Source organism: Phycodurus eques, chromosome 5 (genome assembly GCF_024500275.1).
Source record: "Phycodurus eques isolate BA_2022a chromosome 5, UOR_Pequ_1.1, whole genome shotgun sequence".
NCBI classification, from domain to species: domain Eukaryota; kingdom Metazoa; phylum Chordata; class Actinopteri; order Syngnathiformes; family Syngnathidae; genus Phycodurus; species Phycodurus eques.
The window spans coordinates 13206355-13223533 of record NC_084529.1 but is presented as its reverse complement, the minus strand read 5'-3'; the positions used below and the strand labels follow the sequence as shown (position 1 = coordinate 13223533).

Sequence of the window (17179 nt, the reverse complement as noted above, 5' to 3'; positions counted from 1 at the left end):
GTAAATGCAATATACATCATTCCGAGTGATATATATATATATATATATATATATATATATATAAATTGTGTTCTTCAAACGTCACATGAGGTGTGATATAATGATGCTCTATGAATAGTGTCGATAAGATTATATTTCATGAACAATCTGTCCCTCATCAGCCTGCGATTGACATGAAATTTGCTGTCTGTAATGCACACATGTGAACCAAAAGTTTTTTTTTTTGTTTTTTTGTTTTTTTCGGGGGGGGGGGTTTATTTTGAACATAGATTAAATGATTTGGGTAATTTGAAGGACAATTTAATTTAATGTCAACACTGTGACAGGCCGTTTAGTTGTACTTAAACTGCAGATATTGTTTATTGTATCAAATTTAAGTTTTAAAGGAGAGCTTTTGTTGCAATGTGTTTTTTTCAACACATTGCTGTGCCTTTCATTCAAAGATCTCACCCCATGACAGTCACTCTAAGGTGTCAAACTAATTTTTGTCAAGGGCCACATTGTAGTTATGGTTTCTCTCGGAGGGCCATTACATCTGTGAACCCATATAAATATATGATGGCCTCATATTATTACACATTCACTACAAATTGATGGATAACTTGTTTTGAAATCAGAAGCCAGAAAACTGTCATGAGCGGAACAGAGGATAGGACCCAAAAATGCACGACTCCAAAACAAATGGACAGTTTCAAAAAAGGTTTCATATACGGGCAGAGGCCGGTACACAGGCAGGCAATCCAAAAAAGGCAACAGTATCCAAAAACATGAGGCAAAAAGGCGAGGTCAATAATCGGAACAGGGTCTAGTCTTACTGTGAGTCTTTGACGTGGAAACAAGGAATGCTGGAACGCGACGACAAGGTACAACGAACTGGCGATGAGAAAGAATGAGACACAAGGTTAAATGCGAGGTGTAATTAGGCTGAACGAGGCACAGGTGGTGAAGCCAGGGGCCAGCCTCGGAGCCCCTGGATGCGCAATGTGGAAGTCCCGAATGAGCGAGTCATCCACGATAAATGCACCCATGACTGTTCGTCAGGCCCGTAGCCCTCCCAGTCCACTATATATTGAAACCACGACAACGACACCCGGGCTGGCTTGAGCAGGCTGACGTGAAAAGCAGGGTGGACCCGCATCGACCTTGGGAGCTTAAGCTTCACGGTGACAGGGTTGATGATCTTTGTGATGGGGAAGGGCCCAACAAACCTGGGAGCGAGCTTCCGGGATTCCACCCGGAGTGGAATATGCTTGGTGGAGAGCCAAACTCGCTGACCCACTTTGTAGCTCGGGGCCGGTGTCCTCCGAAGGTCAGCAGCGGTTTTGTAGGACCGTCCCTGGCGCAGCAACATCTGGCGGGCTCGCTCCCAGGTCTCCTGCAGTGTCTCACCAAGGTCAATGTTGCTGGAACTGTGGACTCTGGGGCTGTGGCAGGAAATAGAGATGGTTGGTAACCATGCACAACGTGAAAAGGCGATAGACCAGTGGATGCAGAGGGGAGGGAATTCGACCCAAACCAGTTTCTGAAACCAGGATCGTGGCTCCCGTGAAGCAAAACATCGGAGCACAGTCTCCAGGTCCTGGTTCAGTCTCTCGGTTTGGCCGTTAGTTTCAGGGTGAAACCCAGATAGACTGACTGTAGCACCTATGAGATTACCAAACCCCTTCCAAAATTGCGAAATGAATTGGGGACCCCTATTGGATACCACATTCTTAGGGAAACCATGGAACTTGAAAACCTGGTGTATTATTAACTCTGCAGTGTCTTTAGCTGAGGGGAGTTTCGGGAGTGCAATGAAGTGTGCCATTTTAGAGAACCTGTCCACGACTGTGAGAATGGTGGTATTTCCTTTCGTGGCCGGTAATCCCATTACAAAGTCCACGGAGATGTCTGACCCAGGACGTTGTGGTATTGGCAGGGGTCGCAACTCTCCAGAAGGATGTTTACGAGAGGACTTGTTGGCAGCACATACCTGGTAAGCATTGACATAATTGGTGACATCCCTTCTAACATTGGGCCACCAAAAGCGCTGTTCGACCACAGATTGAGTCTTGGCAATGCCTGGGTGACATACAGCCCGGTTAGTGTGGGCCCAGTGGATGACTCTTCCCCTTAAGGTCGGAACCACATAAAGCCTGTTTTCAGGGCAATTTTCAGGTCTAAGAGTGTTCTTCAGAGCCTCCTTTACCGCAGTCTCAATGTCCCCAACAAAAGCGGAAAAGACACATGACTTGGGCAAAAAGGTTTTAGGGTCAGACAAAGAATTCTCTGTGCAGAAAATGCACGATAAAGCATCTGGCTTACCATTTTTAGAACCAGGTCGGTAGGATAACATGAAATTGAAAAAAAAAAAAAACAGAGCCCATCAAGCCTGCCTCGCATTTAATCTCTTATCAGATTTAAGATATTCCAGGTTATTGTGATTTGTCCATACTAAAAACGGAGTATGTGCCCCCTCTAGCCAGTGCCTCCACTCCACCAAAGCCACCTTGACTGCCACCAGTTCACAGTCACCAATGCCATCGTTTCTCTCGGCTGGGGTCATTTTTTTGGAGAGATAAGCACAAGGATGTAATTTACCATCCTTGAGACATTTCTGGGAGAGCACTGCTCCTATACCGGCATCAGACGCATCGACTTCTACCACAAACTGCTGTTTGAGCTCTGGCAAAGTGAGGATGGGAGCGGAGGTAAAGCTCGATTTAAGTTTCTGAAAAGCTGCCTGACAAAGCGGGTTCCATACAAAAGGTCTGCGTGGCGAGGTAAGGTCATGCAAAGGCGAGGCTATCGAACTGAAGTTTCTAATGAACTTTCTGTAGAAATTAGCGAACCCTAAGAACCTTTGTACGTCTTTGCGTGATGTGGGAGTGGGCCAATTAGTCATGGCATCAACTTTGCAAGGGTCCATTTTTATTTCACCTGGAGCCAGCACGAACCCCAGAAAAGAAACGGACGCCTTGTGGTACTCACATTTCTCAGCCTTGACGTATAGTTCATTCTGCTGTAACTGCTCCAACACAGAGCGGACATGAATGATGAGAGTCTCCTCATCCGGGGAGAATATCAAAATATCATCCAAATATACAAAAACACACACATTCAACATGTCACGCAGGACATAATTGACAAAGTTCTGGAACACAGCTGGAGGGTTAGTTAGTCCAAAAGGCATCACCAAATACTCGTAATGTCCCGTTGGTGTGTTGAATGCTGTCTTCCATTCATCCCCCACCCTTATCCTGACTAAATGATATGAATTCCTTAAGTCGAGTTTGGTGAAAACCTTGGATCCCTCCAGGAACTCAAAGTCGGTGGCGATGAGAGGAAGAGAGTACCTGTTCTTCACAGTTACGTCGTTGAGACCCCGTTAATCGACACAGGGTCGCAGAGTCTTGTCCTTGTCCACAAAGAAAAATCCAGCTCCCGCAGGGGATGAAGATGGGTGAATAATCCCGGCTGCCAGTGATTCATCCACATACTCCTTCATAGCCTTGTGTTCCGGCCCTGAAAGAGAATAACCTCCCTCGTGGGCATGTGGTTCCAGGCAGCAAGTCAACAGCACAGTCATAAGGTCTGTGAGGTGGAAGGGATTTGGCCTTGGAAAAACATCTTTAATGTCCTGGTAACAGGAGGGCACTTGAGATAAATCAGGATCCCCGGATGGGGTCTGTGGATTGTCATTTGAAACATAGCCCTGAACATCACATGGAGGCTTGAAACAGTTCTGGGCGCAATTGCTGCCTCATGACATAACCTGCCCAGAGGACCAGTCAATGTGGGGGTTATGCAATTTCAACCATGGGTTCCCTAAAATAAGGTCATTATTCATGGCGTCAAAAACATGAGAACTAATGCGTTCCGAGTGAGAATCAGGAAATGTCAACGTGAGTGTTTGGGTGCGGTGAGTGATCTTGCCCATAAAACTGCCATCTGCAGCATAGGTGTTGCGGTGGAGTTTTATTTGAAAGGTTCTAAAAAGGTGCATACGTCTAACGAGGAGGGAGTTGAATAAGTTTGCGTCAGAACCAGAGTCAATTAATACAGGTGTATGAATTTCTTGATCAGGGGAGCATAGTGTCACTTTAGGAAGAACCCGGGTAGGGTCTTCCTTAACGAAATTCACTCACCTCTCCCGTGCCCTTGCTAAAGGCACCGGCAACCTTGACGTGACAGTTGCTCACGGAATGACTCAACTGCCCGCAGTAGAAGCACCGCCCTTCCCTCAGCCGGCGTTGACGTTCCTCAGGGGAGAGACGGAACCTGCCCAGTTGCATGGGTTCATCCGTGGTGACGCTAGCCAGTGGGTTGAGACCGGAAACAGGGGATCTGCCTTGTTTTGGCTGGTCACCGAGGCTCGTCCTCCAAGTGCGAGGTGACGCAGCCCTCCGCCGAACTCCGTCCAGCTCGCAATCCAAAAGCGTCGATCCTTACGGCGAGAGAGATGAGAATGTCCAAGTCAGTCGGCAGGTCTAGTGGGACCAAATGATCCTTGACGGCGGGGGATAGTCCTTGAAAAAAATTCATCGAGTAGCGCCCGATTATTCCACTGACTCTCAGCTACTAGAATGCGAAACTCAATCACATCATCTGACACCCTGCGCTTCCCTTGTTGTAAGGTGACAATGGAGCGAGCTGCCTCACGATCTGGTGTGGAAAACTGAAACATTTGCTCCATAGTCTTTGCGAACAAAGACCACGAATGACACGCAGCGGCTCCATTCAGCAGTAGCCCACGCCTCCGCACGACCAGTCAGGTGTGGAATGACGAAAGCAATTTTTGCCCGCTCGGTGGGGAAGGCAGCTGCCTCCAACTCAAAGTGGAGTTCGCACTGAGTGATAAACGGTTTAATAGTCCCAGAATCTCCAGAGAACCTCTCCGGTCGAGGGAGCTGTGGGCAGACAGCAGTGAAGGTGGCAGGTGGCTGATTCACCTGGAAACGATGGTACAGTGGCGGCATCAGGTGCTGCGCCAGCTGGTTCCTTCTTCTGAAGCATATTCCTTAGCACTTAAAGCTGTGAGGCCACCTGTCTCGTCATATTGTCCTGATGCTCTGACAGTCCCTCTAGATGAAGGTGGAGGGCAGCAAGCTGTTCAGCCTGCTTCGAGAGGCGTTGACCCTGCGCTTGAAGGGCTTTGCGCACCGGGTCGCAGTCTACTGGGTCCATGTTATGGCCAGTTCGTTCTGTCTTGAACGGAACAGAGGATCGGACCCAAAAATGCACGACTCCAAAGCAAATGGACAGTTAAAAAAAAGAGAGGTTTAATATACGGGCAGAGGTCAGTACACAGGCAGGCAATCCAAAAAAAGGGAACAGTATTAAAAAACATGAGGCAAAAAGGCGAGGTCAATAAACAGAACAGGGTCTTGTCTTACTGTGAGTCTTTGATATGGAAACAAGGAATGCTGGAACACGACGACAAGGTACAACGAACTGGCATTGAAAAAGAATGTGCCACAAGGTTAAATGCAAGGTGTAATTCGGCTGAACGAGTCACAGGTGCAGGTGTGTATGAAACAGGGGGAAGACAAAAACCGGAACACACACCCATGACAAAAACCGGAACACACACCCATGACTTGTTCTACTATTAATCCATTTATTTTAAAAGGGGGATTGGTAACAAAAAATGCTTGCAAAATCTTAAATGTTCTTAAAAGTGAAGACAATTTACAGTTTTGGTATTTTAGCAAGATACATTAAGTCCAAATACATGATTTGCTCTTGCGGGCCACAGGAAATGATCCGGTGGGCCTGATCTGGCCCCCGGGCCTTGAGTTTGACACCTGTGCTCTATGCCGTTAATTTTATATTAACAGTCTTAAAAAAACAAACAAAAAAAACCATGTCTGGTCGAAGAAGTCAACTCTGCTGGCAATTGTTAAGTAATGCAGAGGCTCCAAATAACTAACACTTTAATTCCCTCTCTTGGATTAATGAATGAATGATCTTGTTTCATCTTTTCTTCAATCAGCATATGTCTATGCATAAACGTGCTAAACAGACTGTAAAAACAGCCCCGCCCCTCTCAACATTTTTGGGTGACACGATTCAAGCACGCTCTCGAGTCTCGTCGCTCTAATATTGTGACGTATTTCCCGGACAAAGGAGCAGGTTTGTTGCCAGCCAGCCGGTCGTCAACGCGCTCGCATCCTTCTCTGACCCGAGCTTCCATTCGTTTTGTCACACTCTTAATGTATGTGGCGCGCTGTCTCGTTAGCAAGCGGTCGCGACTGTAATGTCAGAAGAACGCCGTTTATTAATGGGCGAAGGTATTGCTTTGGAAGGTTGAAGGCACCTGGTAGACGAGTAGAATCATGCTGGCAAGTTGGTCGTGGATGAAAAGCTAGCATTCGATATCGTCCAAAGGGGGCGGATAACGTCGTGAGCCGCCAAAATAGATGTAAAGTCAAAGGGCAAGTGCAGGCGAGAGAAAGTCCCCGCCCGACTGGAGAGAGTAATGTGGAGGCATGACGTCTTTGATTTTGACGTGAAATGGTACGAGTGGATTTTTGTTGTTGTTGAGGTTGAAACTACAACAACTCCAACGTACGACGTGTTCCCCATAGGGTAGCCGGCTATTGCAAAGTGGACGGGAACGACTGAAGCCTTAGTAGGAAGCTCACTTCTATTTCAACCCAAAGTGCCTGCCAGAGCTGCAGACAAGCCTCTCACCAGTCTGCCCTGTCAGGTGAATCCGTTCCCAATCTCGCTTCCTTCGAGCGATGTGATCCAGTCCAGGTGGACCTCTTTCTTCCTGGGGACTTGACTGAAGCACCACAATGGACCAGCTGTGATCCGCGGTGCCTCCTCTCTTAAGTTTGTTGGGGGTAAGAGTCGTTTGCTGGTTGATTTTGTTATTATTATTTTAAAATAATGGTATTTTCCCATTGCATATCGCTTCAACCAATTTCAGATATTTTATTTATCATCCTTTCTCAGCTGCAGCCAGACAGCGCATTCATTTTTTCCTCGTAATTATCCACGCCTTAACATATCTCTCAACAATTTATCTGCGTAAGGTGGGATTGATATCTTGTAAATTCAACATGGGCTTGATTTGCAGAAAAGCAAACCTTTTTTTTCCACCAACAAGCATCATGCTCGTAAACGTCTCGTAAAAATGTGAGTTAAGGATAAACAAATAAAGGAAGGCCAGATATACTGTAAAACTTATGGTACAATATCCTTTAGTTATAATTGTAGATTTTTTTACATCTTCTGTAACAACCACAAAAATTGTTGATGTTGGGGGTCAAGGTCAGCATAACGGAACATATGGTGAGAATTCAAGATTCTGCCTTCTCTGTCATGTATTTAATCTCATTTGATTTACAACACACGTACTATACAGTATACTACACTACATACATCTTCATGCAGTTTTTCTGTATTTGTTTATGGAAGAAGGGTTATTTTGTTTTCACAGTATTATTGATTCACCCTTCATTAATATATTTCAGCAATGCAGACAAACAATGTCGGAAGATAAGGGGTAAGTCCTCACTCACAAGGGCAGTGTGAATAGTGCTACTAAAAAAGAATGACAAAAACATTTTGGTGATTCTTGCTGTTGGATATTGTTTACACGTGGAACCCTTGCTGCATTTCTAGACCACGTTTATATCTGAAGTTTCCACTGTCATAGGCAGTAAGAACAAAAATGGAACTGATGGAGAGCTATTCTATCTTGGCGCTATCACTTAATCACTCAATTTCCAGTGCCTCTCAGATAAAATATTTTTTCCTCCTTTGTGTCCCGACAGGGCACAACGCAGTGCCGCTGTTTTTTTTTTTCTGTCACCCTGAGGTCCATCTGCTCTCATGAATGGATATGCACCTTGTCAAGGTTCTGCACAATCACTGCAACATACTGCTGTGCATTCTTTTAGAGAGCAGTCATAAGCACATGGTGGGTGTTGATTTGGCTTGGGCACAGCCTGAAATAGAACTTGTGTGTTGTTTATGTCGCACTACCTACCTACACCACCTAAGCCAGTAAGTAAAATTTTTACCAGCATTGTTTGCATGGCTGTCAGTCAGATGACGGAAAAAACAAAAACTATAATGTCGAGATATACTATGTTATTTTTTTAACTGCCACATCACTTTTTGCTTTTGAGTTAATGGAAAGTCCTGCATTTGAGTTCCTCAAGGTTGGAACCTCTCTCACTCAAAACAACACTTTCTGAACTGTTAAGAGAGTCACCAATACCTGACTGTCTAAACTTGGAGTGATTATTACAGGTGCTGAGAGGTTTGCACTATTATCTCGCAGCAATAAGATTCTGTAGCATCTGCAAGCCCATTCTTTGAGTAGTGTACTCCCTGTACTTGTGTCGGGTTTATCCGAGTACTTTCTCCAACAGTCCAGAAACATGTTAAGTTTACCAAAGACGCAACACTTTCACAGATATTAAAAAAAAATATATATATATATCTTCCGATCCCTGGTCTTAAATTGCGCTTAAGTGTAAATCGAATGTCGGCAAGTGATACATAAAATTCATGAATGAAACTATAGTAATCCTTCATCATATACCAACTGAAACCTCAAATTCTAACCTTTTCAAATCAACCTGTAGTAGGCTATGGTGAAAGTGATTTGGTAAAGGTGCAGTGCTCTACCAGTTTCGCCTTCTTAGTGATTCGAATGCCTGTTGAAGATTAGTAGATCTTATTTTTTGCATTTCTCTGTCGTGATAGTTATACACGTACATACAGTAGATTAGTATAGCTGCAGTATGTGGTAATGGTTTTCAACTCGCATACAGTGGGTATGGAAAGTATTCGGATCCCCTTAAATAATTTTAGCAAATGGCTGCAATATAACAAAGAGTGAAACATTTAAGTTCATTCTTTTCCTCATTAATGTACACACAGCACCCCATATTGACAGAAAAAAATTTAATTGTTGAAATTTTTGCAGATTTATTAAAAAAGAAAAACTGAAATATCACACAGCCATAAGTATTCAGACCCTTTGCTGTGACACTAGAAAGAATAACCCAAAGATCACTGTGGCTGAGCACCAGAGATGCAGTCGGGAGATGGGAGAAAGTTCAAGAAAGTCAACCATCATTGCACCCCTCCACCAGTCGGGCCTTTATGGCAGAGTGGCCCGATGGAAGCCTCTCCTCAGTGGAAGACACATGAAAGCCTGCATGGAGTTTGCTAAAAAACACCTGAAGGACTCCAAGATGGTGAGAAATATGATTCTCTGGTCTGATGAGACCAAGATTGCCATTTGTGGCATTAATTCTTAGCGGTATGTTTGGAGAAAACCAGGCACTGCTCATCACCTGGCCAATACAGTCCCAACAGTGAAGCATGGTGGTGGCAGCATCATGCTGTGGGGGTGTTTTTCAGCTGCAGGGACAGGACGACTGGATGCAATCGGAGGAAAGATGAATGAGGCCAAGTACAGGGATATCCTGGACGAAAACCCTCTTCAGAGTGCTCAGGACCTCAGACTGGGCCGAAGGTTCACCTTCCAACCAGACAATGACCCTAAGCACACAGCTAAAATAACAAAGGAGTAGCTTCAGAACAACTCCATTCTTGAATGGCCCAGCTAGAGCCCTGACTTAAACCCAATTGAGCATCTCTGGAGAGACCTGAAAACGGCTGTTGACCAACGTTCACCATCCAACCTGACAGAACAGCAGAGGATCTGCAATGAGGAATGGCAGAGGATCCCTAAATACAGGTGTGAAAAACTTGTTGCATCATTCCCAAAAAGACTCATGGCTGTATTAGCTCAAAAGGGTGCTTCTACTAAATACTGAGCAAAGGGTCTGAATACTTATGGCTGTTTGATAATTCAGTTTTTCTTTTTTAATAAATCTGCAAATATTTAAACAATTAAAAAAAAATTCTGTCAATATGGGGTGCTGTGTTTACATTAATGAGGGAAAAAATGTGAATCACTGATCTTGACCAGCATTCTTGTTATCATGACACAACTATATTCAATGTTGGTCAGTTGCTTGAACCAAAAATCCCTGTGTTAAGATGTGGTTTTAGCATAACAAGTAATTTATTGTTACCCCAGCATTTTGACAGGTTAGGTAATACTGTTTTCTACAATGTTCTATTTTAGCCCAATGTTTGAATTTTAGGTGTTAAATCAGTTCAATGACTTTTAATATTGTAAAGTAGGTAATCACTGTTTTTTTTTTTTTTTTTTCCCTCCTCAATCAGTGCTTGTGACAATGTATCCACTTGTTATGCTGCTATCTCGCCGTTAGGTTGAAAGAGGCCAAGTGCTCAAATCAACAACCGGCCTCTCCCTGCATTAAAACTGTAACCTGCGACAGCTCAATTTTTTGTAAATGTACCTGTAATCTGATTGTTCTTTTTCTCCAACTGTACAACTTTACTGTATTCCATCAGTTAAGAGTTTTTTAAAAGCCTGATTATGTAACACTGTTACATCTATTCCGTTACTCCCCAAGCCTGCATCTAAGAAGCACCACAAGCATTCAAACTACGGAGATAGAGAAGACGGCTAAAATTAAAATTTAAGCCATTGACCCTGTTCTCAATTGCTATGTCGTGGTCAAATGACATGTAAGGGTCTATAAACCTTTTGTACCATAGGAAAAAGCAGGGTCTTTTTTCACACAGATGTATGTGTAACATCATGTTGTAAAGGTCTCTTAACTTCTTGTTAGTGATCATGATTGACTGCAGCAGGTAGTTTCTCATTGCCAGGATATTGGCAGCACTCACTGAATTCATTAATACACAGAACAACGGGAAAGTCCAAGAAACCCTTAAGGAGAATTGTTGATTTGCACATGTGAAAATGTTTTGGAACCATTTCTGAACAACTGCAGATTACAAGATCAATACTAGTCAGTGTGAGCACAAAACCTTTCAGCTTCTCCTGTAAAGCAAAAAATAAAAATAAAAAATGTTTAAGAAAAGCGTACTTGAACAGCTGAACCCTATTTAGGGTTAATCAGAGGCACTTTAAATGGTGGCATTTGTGTCCTCCCTCCAACATGAGTTTGGGCACTTTTGAAATTACATTATCTCAATTGTTTATTTTTACTTCCCCTCTCTAAAATCGTTCTTTTCCCCCAATTGTCTCGTAAAGGTTATATATAGGTCACATTAATGATGGAAAAATGTTTTGAAATCAGTTATCTTGGCCTCATTTTTTTATATCACAAAAACCTGGCATTTGAACAGTGGTTTGTTGACTTTTTATATCCACTGTAAACCAGTCAGTTCTGCTAGGAGCGGGCAAATATCCAGCCAGAATTATGACAGAAGCTTCTTGATGGCCACACTAAAAGCGTCTGGTCAAGGTGAAACATTTAATCAAATATTACTGTGGGTGTACTGTATGTGTAGAGACTTAGATTTCCCCTCTGGGATAAATAAAGGATTAATCACTACAAGTACCTACCTTATATTTTAACCTGTTAAAGTTTAAAACAGCATGGACTACAGAGAATCTAAAATGAATTTATGCTTCAGTGATTATTAGTAGTAGTACAAAACAGTAATAAGTAATTAAATTTAATAAGAAAATCTATATTTCTAACTTGTACACCCAGTTCTTGTTTTTATAAATAATTATTGATGTACATTTTATAATTATCACCACAACTATGTTCACTGTACTCTACATATTTATTGAAAAAGTTGTAAAAAGTCATGTTAAGTTTGATTGCCGACCTTGGCCTCATTAATATTGTGTCTGTGCTGTCCTCCTGTGTGTATGGTGTGAGTGGGTAAATCCGACCCAAAAAGGGCGTAGTTAAGAAGAACATGTTTGTCTTTATAGCACGCTCTGTGTTCTGTCATCTCTAGGCCACTATTCTACTTTACCACCACAAGGGAGTGCAGCTCCTATTTGCCTGTGAAGCAGTGAAAGACCGACGGATACACTGCCCTGTGTTCTACTTTTCATGGATGCCCGGGTGGCTCTGCTGCACTTATGGACAGTCCTTGTCCTGACAGCAGAAGTGAATTGGATTGATACTGCAGAGGTGTACACCAATGCTTGGGCTGTCCAGATTAATGGAGGCCCTGAGGAGGCAGACCGTATCGCAAATGAACACGGTTTCACCAACCATGGCAATGTGAGTTGAACATACAATACTCTGTATCTGTACTCAAGATGTTGTTGTCATATGTGTTTGTCATAACACTCCATGTGACGCTCACTCCATCAGTGTTAGAATTCTCTCTGGAACAAAAACTACACCTCTTTTAGCACTCACTTGTTTTCTTCGCTGGATCATCCTGTAGTCGTGAATTCAAAGTGTTTATGTTGATATAAAAAATATATACAGTGCATAGAATGCTGTTTCATTTGTTTAAGCATATGAGAATGCCAGATCACAAGTCTTGTGAGCAGTTCTAGTTTTCTCATTTTACTTAGAGTGGAGGACATAGGAATGAATGAATGAATAAATGCAACCAAATGAAGGTGTTGAAGTGGCCAAGTGAAAATCTGATTTTATATCCAATCGTGTGTGTACAGTGGAGAAAGTAATTATTTGATCCCTCACTAATTTTGTAAGTTCACCTACTGACAAAGACATAACGCGGTTTAAAATTTGAATGGTAGGTTTATGTTAACAGTGAGAGACAGAATGTCTAAAAGAAAATCCAGGAAATCACATTTTAAAAAGAGAATAATGCACTGTAAGTAAGAAAATCCAGGAAATCACATTTTAAAAAGAGAATAATGCACTGTAAGTAAGAAAATCCAGGAAATCACATTTTAAAAAGAGACTAATGCACTGTAAGTATTTGATCCCCTGCCAACAATAAAGAATTCTGTCTCCCACAGACTAGTCCTCTCAAATGAGAAAGTAATCCTAATCTAAACGTGTTATCTGATTGAAAGACACTTATCTCAACTTGTTACCTGTATAAAGACAGAATCAATCGATCAGACACCAACCTCTCCATCAAGAGCAAGCCCAAAGAACTTTCTAAGGACATCAGGGACAAGATTGTAGACCTTCACAAGGCTGGAATGGGCTACAAAGACCATTGGCAAGAGGCTGGGTGTGATTTTCTAGATTTCTTTTTTGTTTTCTTTTTAATTTATTTTTTGATATTCTGTATCTCCCTGTTAAAATACCCCTACCATTAAAATTACAGACCATTCATGTCTTTGTCAGCGGGTAAACTTATAAAACCAGTGAGGGATCAAATAATTATTTCCTCCACTGTATTTATGATCATGGCCGCAAAGTAGTAAGATTAAGTAAAGTAAGTATAAAGTAAGTTATGAATAAGTAACCGAGGCAGACATTGCGTGGGAAACACTGTGCCTTGCTAGCCTCATTTCAACAGTCTCATCCTTCTATTTAGTGCGGCATTTTAAACACTCAAGCATATCCAATTATGTCTTGAATTACACAAATTTTCTAAGTCAATACACAATAGTTTACATCACATTGTTCCTTACTCAATAGAACGTCATTTGTAACAAACATTAGACCATCATTTGAATTGATGCTCAATGCAAAACGTCATTGACATGAGTAGTGAATCTGCACTAAATTCAAACTTTTGAAATGACCACTGCCATTTCTAATTGTCTGACACATTGTTATGGATGTGATATCTTAACTCCAAGAAGTTCTCTTAAATCTTTCGTTGTTGACTCAGAGCTCAGTGTTGCTGTGGTATTTCATTGTCTTTGGAATGACTGCCTCGAGGTCCTGCTTTAAAATTTTATTCAGTATAAATATGTTTAGAGATACCTCAGCTACATAACCTGCCTAACATCTCCTGCCTCGAACTCAACTCACACAGTCGTTCTTCACAGAGGATAAGGAATACATTATAGGACAGTGAGAAAGTATTGCTGTATTGTCTGTCTACATGCATTGCTGCATTGTTTGTTTTCAAATATCCATGGCTCAAAGGTTTACAACACAACCTCATAGATGCCAATCATTGCATATGTTAGCATTAGACTTAAGCTAGCGGACTGCAGTTTAAGCTATAAGGCTGTTTTAACTACACCTGTAATTGTCTTTGTGTTATGTTTTTTTTACAGTAAAATTAAGAGTGGCAATAAATAGTTTGAAGCCTCTTTTTTAAAATAATATTTACTAATTCTATCTAACACTGCCACCATACAGCACTCATATCCCAAGTTTGCGCTTGCAAGACGAATAACTTTTAAATCAGATCACTCGTATCTCAATTTGTAACCTGATATGCTACTAAGTGCACAGTAGGTATGTTAAAACATATTTCCAGTATAAAATAAAAATATGAACACATCCACAAAAACGGTACAAACAAACTTTTCAAAAATGTTTTTCTGTCAGTCCTTATTTTTGTTTGTGAAAAAAGTTAAATCGGTTGGTAGATGCAATCAATTTATTTGATATTTTTGATACTATTTAGTCAATGCTTAAAGTCTCACACGCCACATCATTTCCAATTTGTTTGTGCCGAAGTGGGACATATTAGTAAAAGGCCCGTCTGTAGCAAAAAAAAAAAAAAAAAAGCAAATAGCAAGGCTACTTTAAATACAGTAAATCAATTCACTTTAGTCTATATCAACAACTTTAAGCTAAATCTTTTAGAGCTTTTCATTAATAGAGCTGTAGCATGCATGCACGTTTTTAATGTCAAATTTTAGAGCATGACAATGCTTTTACTAAGAGGGTTATGCTATGGATAAACTGTCATGGGTCTGGATTGTTGTTGATCTTGTTTTTTTCCCACTTAACATTATAAGACTTTTCAATTTAAAAAAAAAAGCAAAAATAAATTATGCTTTTTCAAGAGATGGGTCTCTTTAAAGATGTACAAGATGTAAAAATGCATCATTGTTCTACCTTGTCGGAGCTCGTTCTTTTCAGTAATTGCTATTGAATTTGTCTTTGATTTAGTGGAGAGTCTCTTGCTGAAATAAAGTGGTATTAAATATGCTGCTCATAGAACAGCCAAGATATTGAGGAACAGAGACAAGACAAACAAAGAGGAGCTTTTCAGGCAATTTCTATTTTGCCAAGGTATCAGACAATCAATTACCAGCAATTTCTTTCCTGTCCACCATTACATTCAATGTCTGTTGGGAAATGCAGGTATCAGATGACAGACAGACACGCACGCATGCACGCATGGACGCACACTATTAAATTTGTGTATTGTGTCTTGACATAGCGTGGCCAAGAGAGTGTGATGCATTTCTCATGTAGCTATCTCTCTCTGGGGCCAGGGGGGTCTTTGCTGTATTGTGGCGCTCTGTTACGTGCACAAGCAAATACTGAAGGGTGCGCTGCATTTCTGTGGTCATGGGAACAGAACTCTGTCCCCCTGTACTGTGAAGCAAAGTTTAAAGCTCTTCACAGGAAGAAATAGAATTAAAAAGTTAATCTGGCAGCACACTTGCAGCCTTACCAGCGAGAGGTCAGGGGATGCTGCACAACGGCGACACTTTCCAGAACTTCTTAATAGTACAATAATGTGCATTTTTCACCTTCTTGGAGCCACTGAGGGCTAACTCACAGGAAAAAAATAAAGATGCCTGAAATATGTGATGCGTGGCATGAATGACATTAACACTGTGTGAGAGAAAGCACAAGTGAGCATTCTGCATGGGTGCCAGGTAGCATAGTTCATGAACTGAAGCAATATTTGTCAGAAAGAAGTGTTTGAAAACCAATTTGTTAGTAAGCTGAGGTTCCACCTTAAAGGCCTCTTTATACTCCCGCGGTCGCGACACCCCCGACTTGGAGGAGAACTGCAACACACTATTAAAACAGCACGTGTGGGTTGCGCTTGAGTATAACGGAAAACTACGCGTGGGACAGCCCCAGTGACGTCAGCGCGGTTGCCGTCCGTAAAGAAGCCTTAATTCTTCAATTTTTTGCCTCTTTACTGGAGGAGGGGAGGGCCTGAAGCACACTCATAACTCACGTCATTGTTCGCAACACAAGGCAAAAAAATCGTCAGGGCGATGCCTTGTATCTCGCAAAAGCAAAGCAAATAAGCAAATTTAAGCAAATGAGAAAATAGATAAGAAATGTGTGGTTCTTGACAACCACATGTATCCGACGGGCGATCCTCCAATTATTTGTCATATTTTTTTTTTCTTCTTTTCTTCATAACCTTTCCTGTTCAGCTGCATGGCCTTGCAGAATCGTGGATCTGTATGCCTTTGTGCTGGAACAGTTTTGCTGTGCAACAGGGGAGCTTGAAATACTCCCTCTGTTTGTTTTAAAATGTTTAATTATTCTGAGGCAGCACGGTGGCCGACTGGTTAGAGCGTCAGCCTCACAATTCTGAGGACCGGGGTTCAATCCCCGGCCCCGACTGTGTGGCGTTCGCATGTTCCCCCCGTACCTGCGTGGGTTTTCTCCGGGTACTCCGGTTTCCTCCCACATTCCCAAAACATGCATGGTACGTTAATTGAAGACTCTAAATTGCCCATAGGTGTGAATATGAGTGTTGTATTGACTATGGCTGGCTATCACTGCAGCCCCCCCCCCTGCGAGCACCACCATCAACAAGATAAACGGCATTCTTTCAAGCCGCCCCGCTGTGCAAGACGGACACAAGGGTGCCGAATTTATCTCACCCGGACCTTAAACTAATTAACAGCTCCACGACAAGGGTTCCAGTCATCAAAGACTCCTTTTCTTCTTTCGAACTGACAGAGCGACCAAAAGGTTGAACCCTCTCAACCACAGGGAACATTGCTGGAATAAAGACAACACCCGCTGGCAGTAAAGAGTTACTGCAAACCTGTGGACTTGCATTCGAAGTTTCTTTAACTGAAGATAAATGTCTGTTTTTATATTTTACGAACTCTGCAGAAATATTCCAAATGTATGCCTTGATGTCTGGGTCATTGTTTCAGTTTTACAGGTCCAGCTTCGAGACTTTGAGAACTGTTCATCTTGATTTGAAGCCAAACAGTACGAAATGTTGTATTGAACAATAAGCAGTTGATCTGCCAAGACTAAAGTTTAAGCAATCGTTCCATATGCTTGATCTATGAGTAAGAGTACAAAGTTGGGAGTATTTTATATTAATATATGATTTTTACACAATTTTTATGACTAAGTTGTAGCCCAAAATTCAAGTCGATGGGCGTGGTCTTCTCCAGTTTCCCCCGTCTCTTAGACACACCTCCTAGGTATTTAACTTTTGAGTCCCGACTCTTCTCGGTCTCTTGTGT

The 17179-nt window shown here is 42.1% G+C and overlaps 1 protein-coding gene across 2 annotated transcripts in view; it reads left to right on the top strand.

The window, feature by feature from the left end:
- Positions 1 to 6111: 6111 nt before the first annotated feature.
- furinb (furin (paired basic amino acid cleaving enzyme) b) overlaps positions 6112 to 17179 on the top strand; it is a 114286-nt gene continuing 103218 nt past the window's right edge. The window contains exons 1-3 of one of the 2 annotated variants that reach the window (XM_061677592.1): positions 6112 to 6498; positions 6570 to 6830; positions 11827 to 12098. In XM_061677592.1, the coding sequence (XP_061533576.1) occupies positions 11925 to 12098 (174 nt within the window). In that variant the 5' untranslated portion in view covers positions 6112 to 6498; positions 6570 to 6830; positions 11827 to 11924. Of the gene's footprint in view, positions 6831 to 11826; positions 12099 to 17179 lie in introns of both variants that reach the window. The other variant, XM_061677591.1, reaches the window with a different exon arrangement.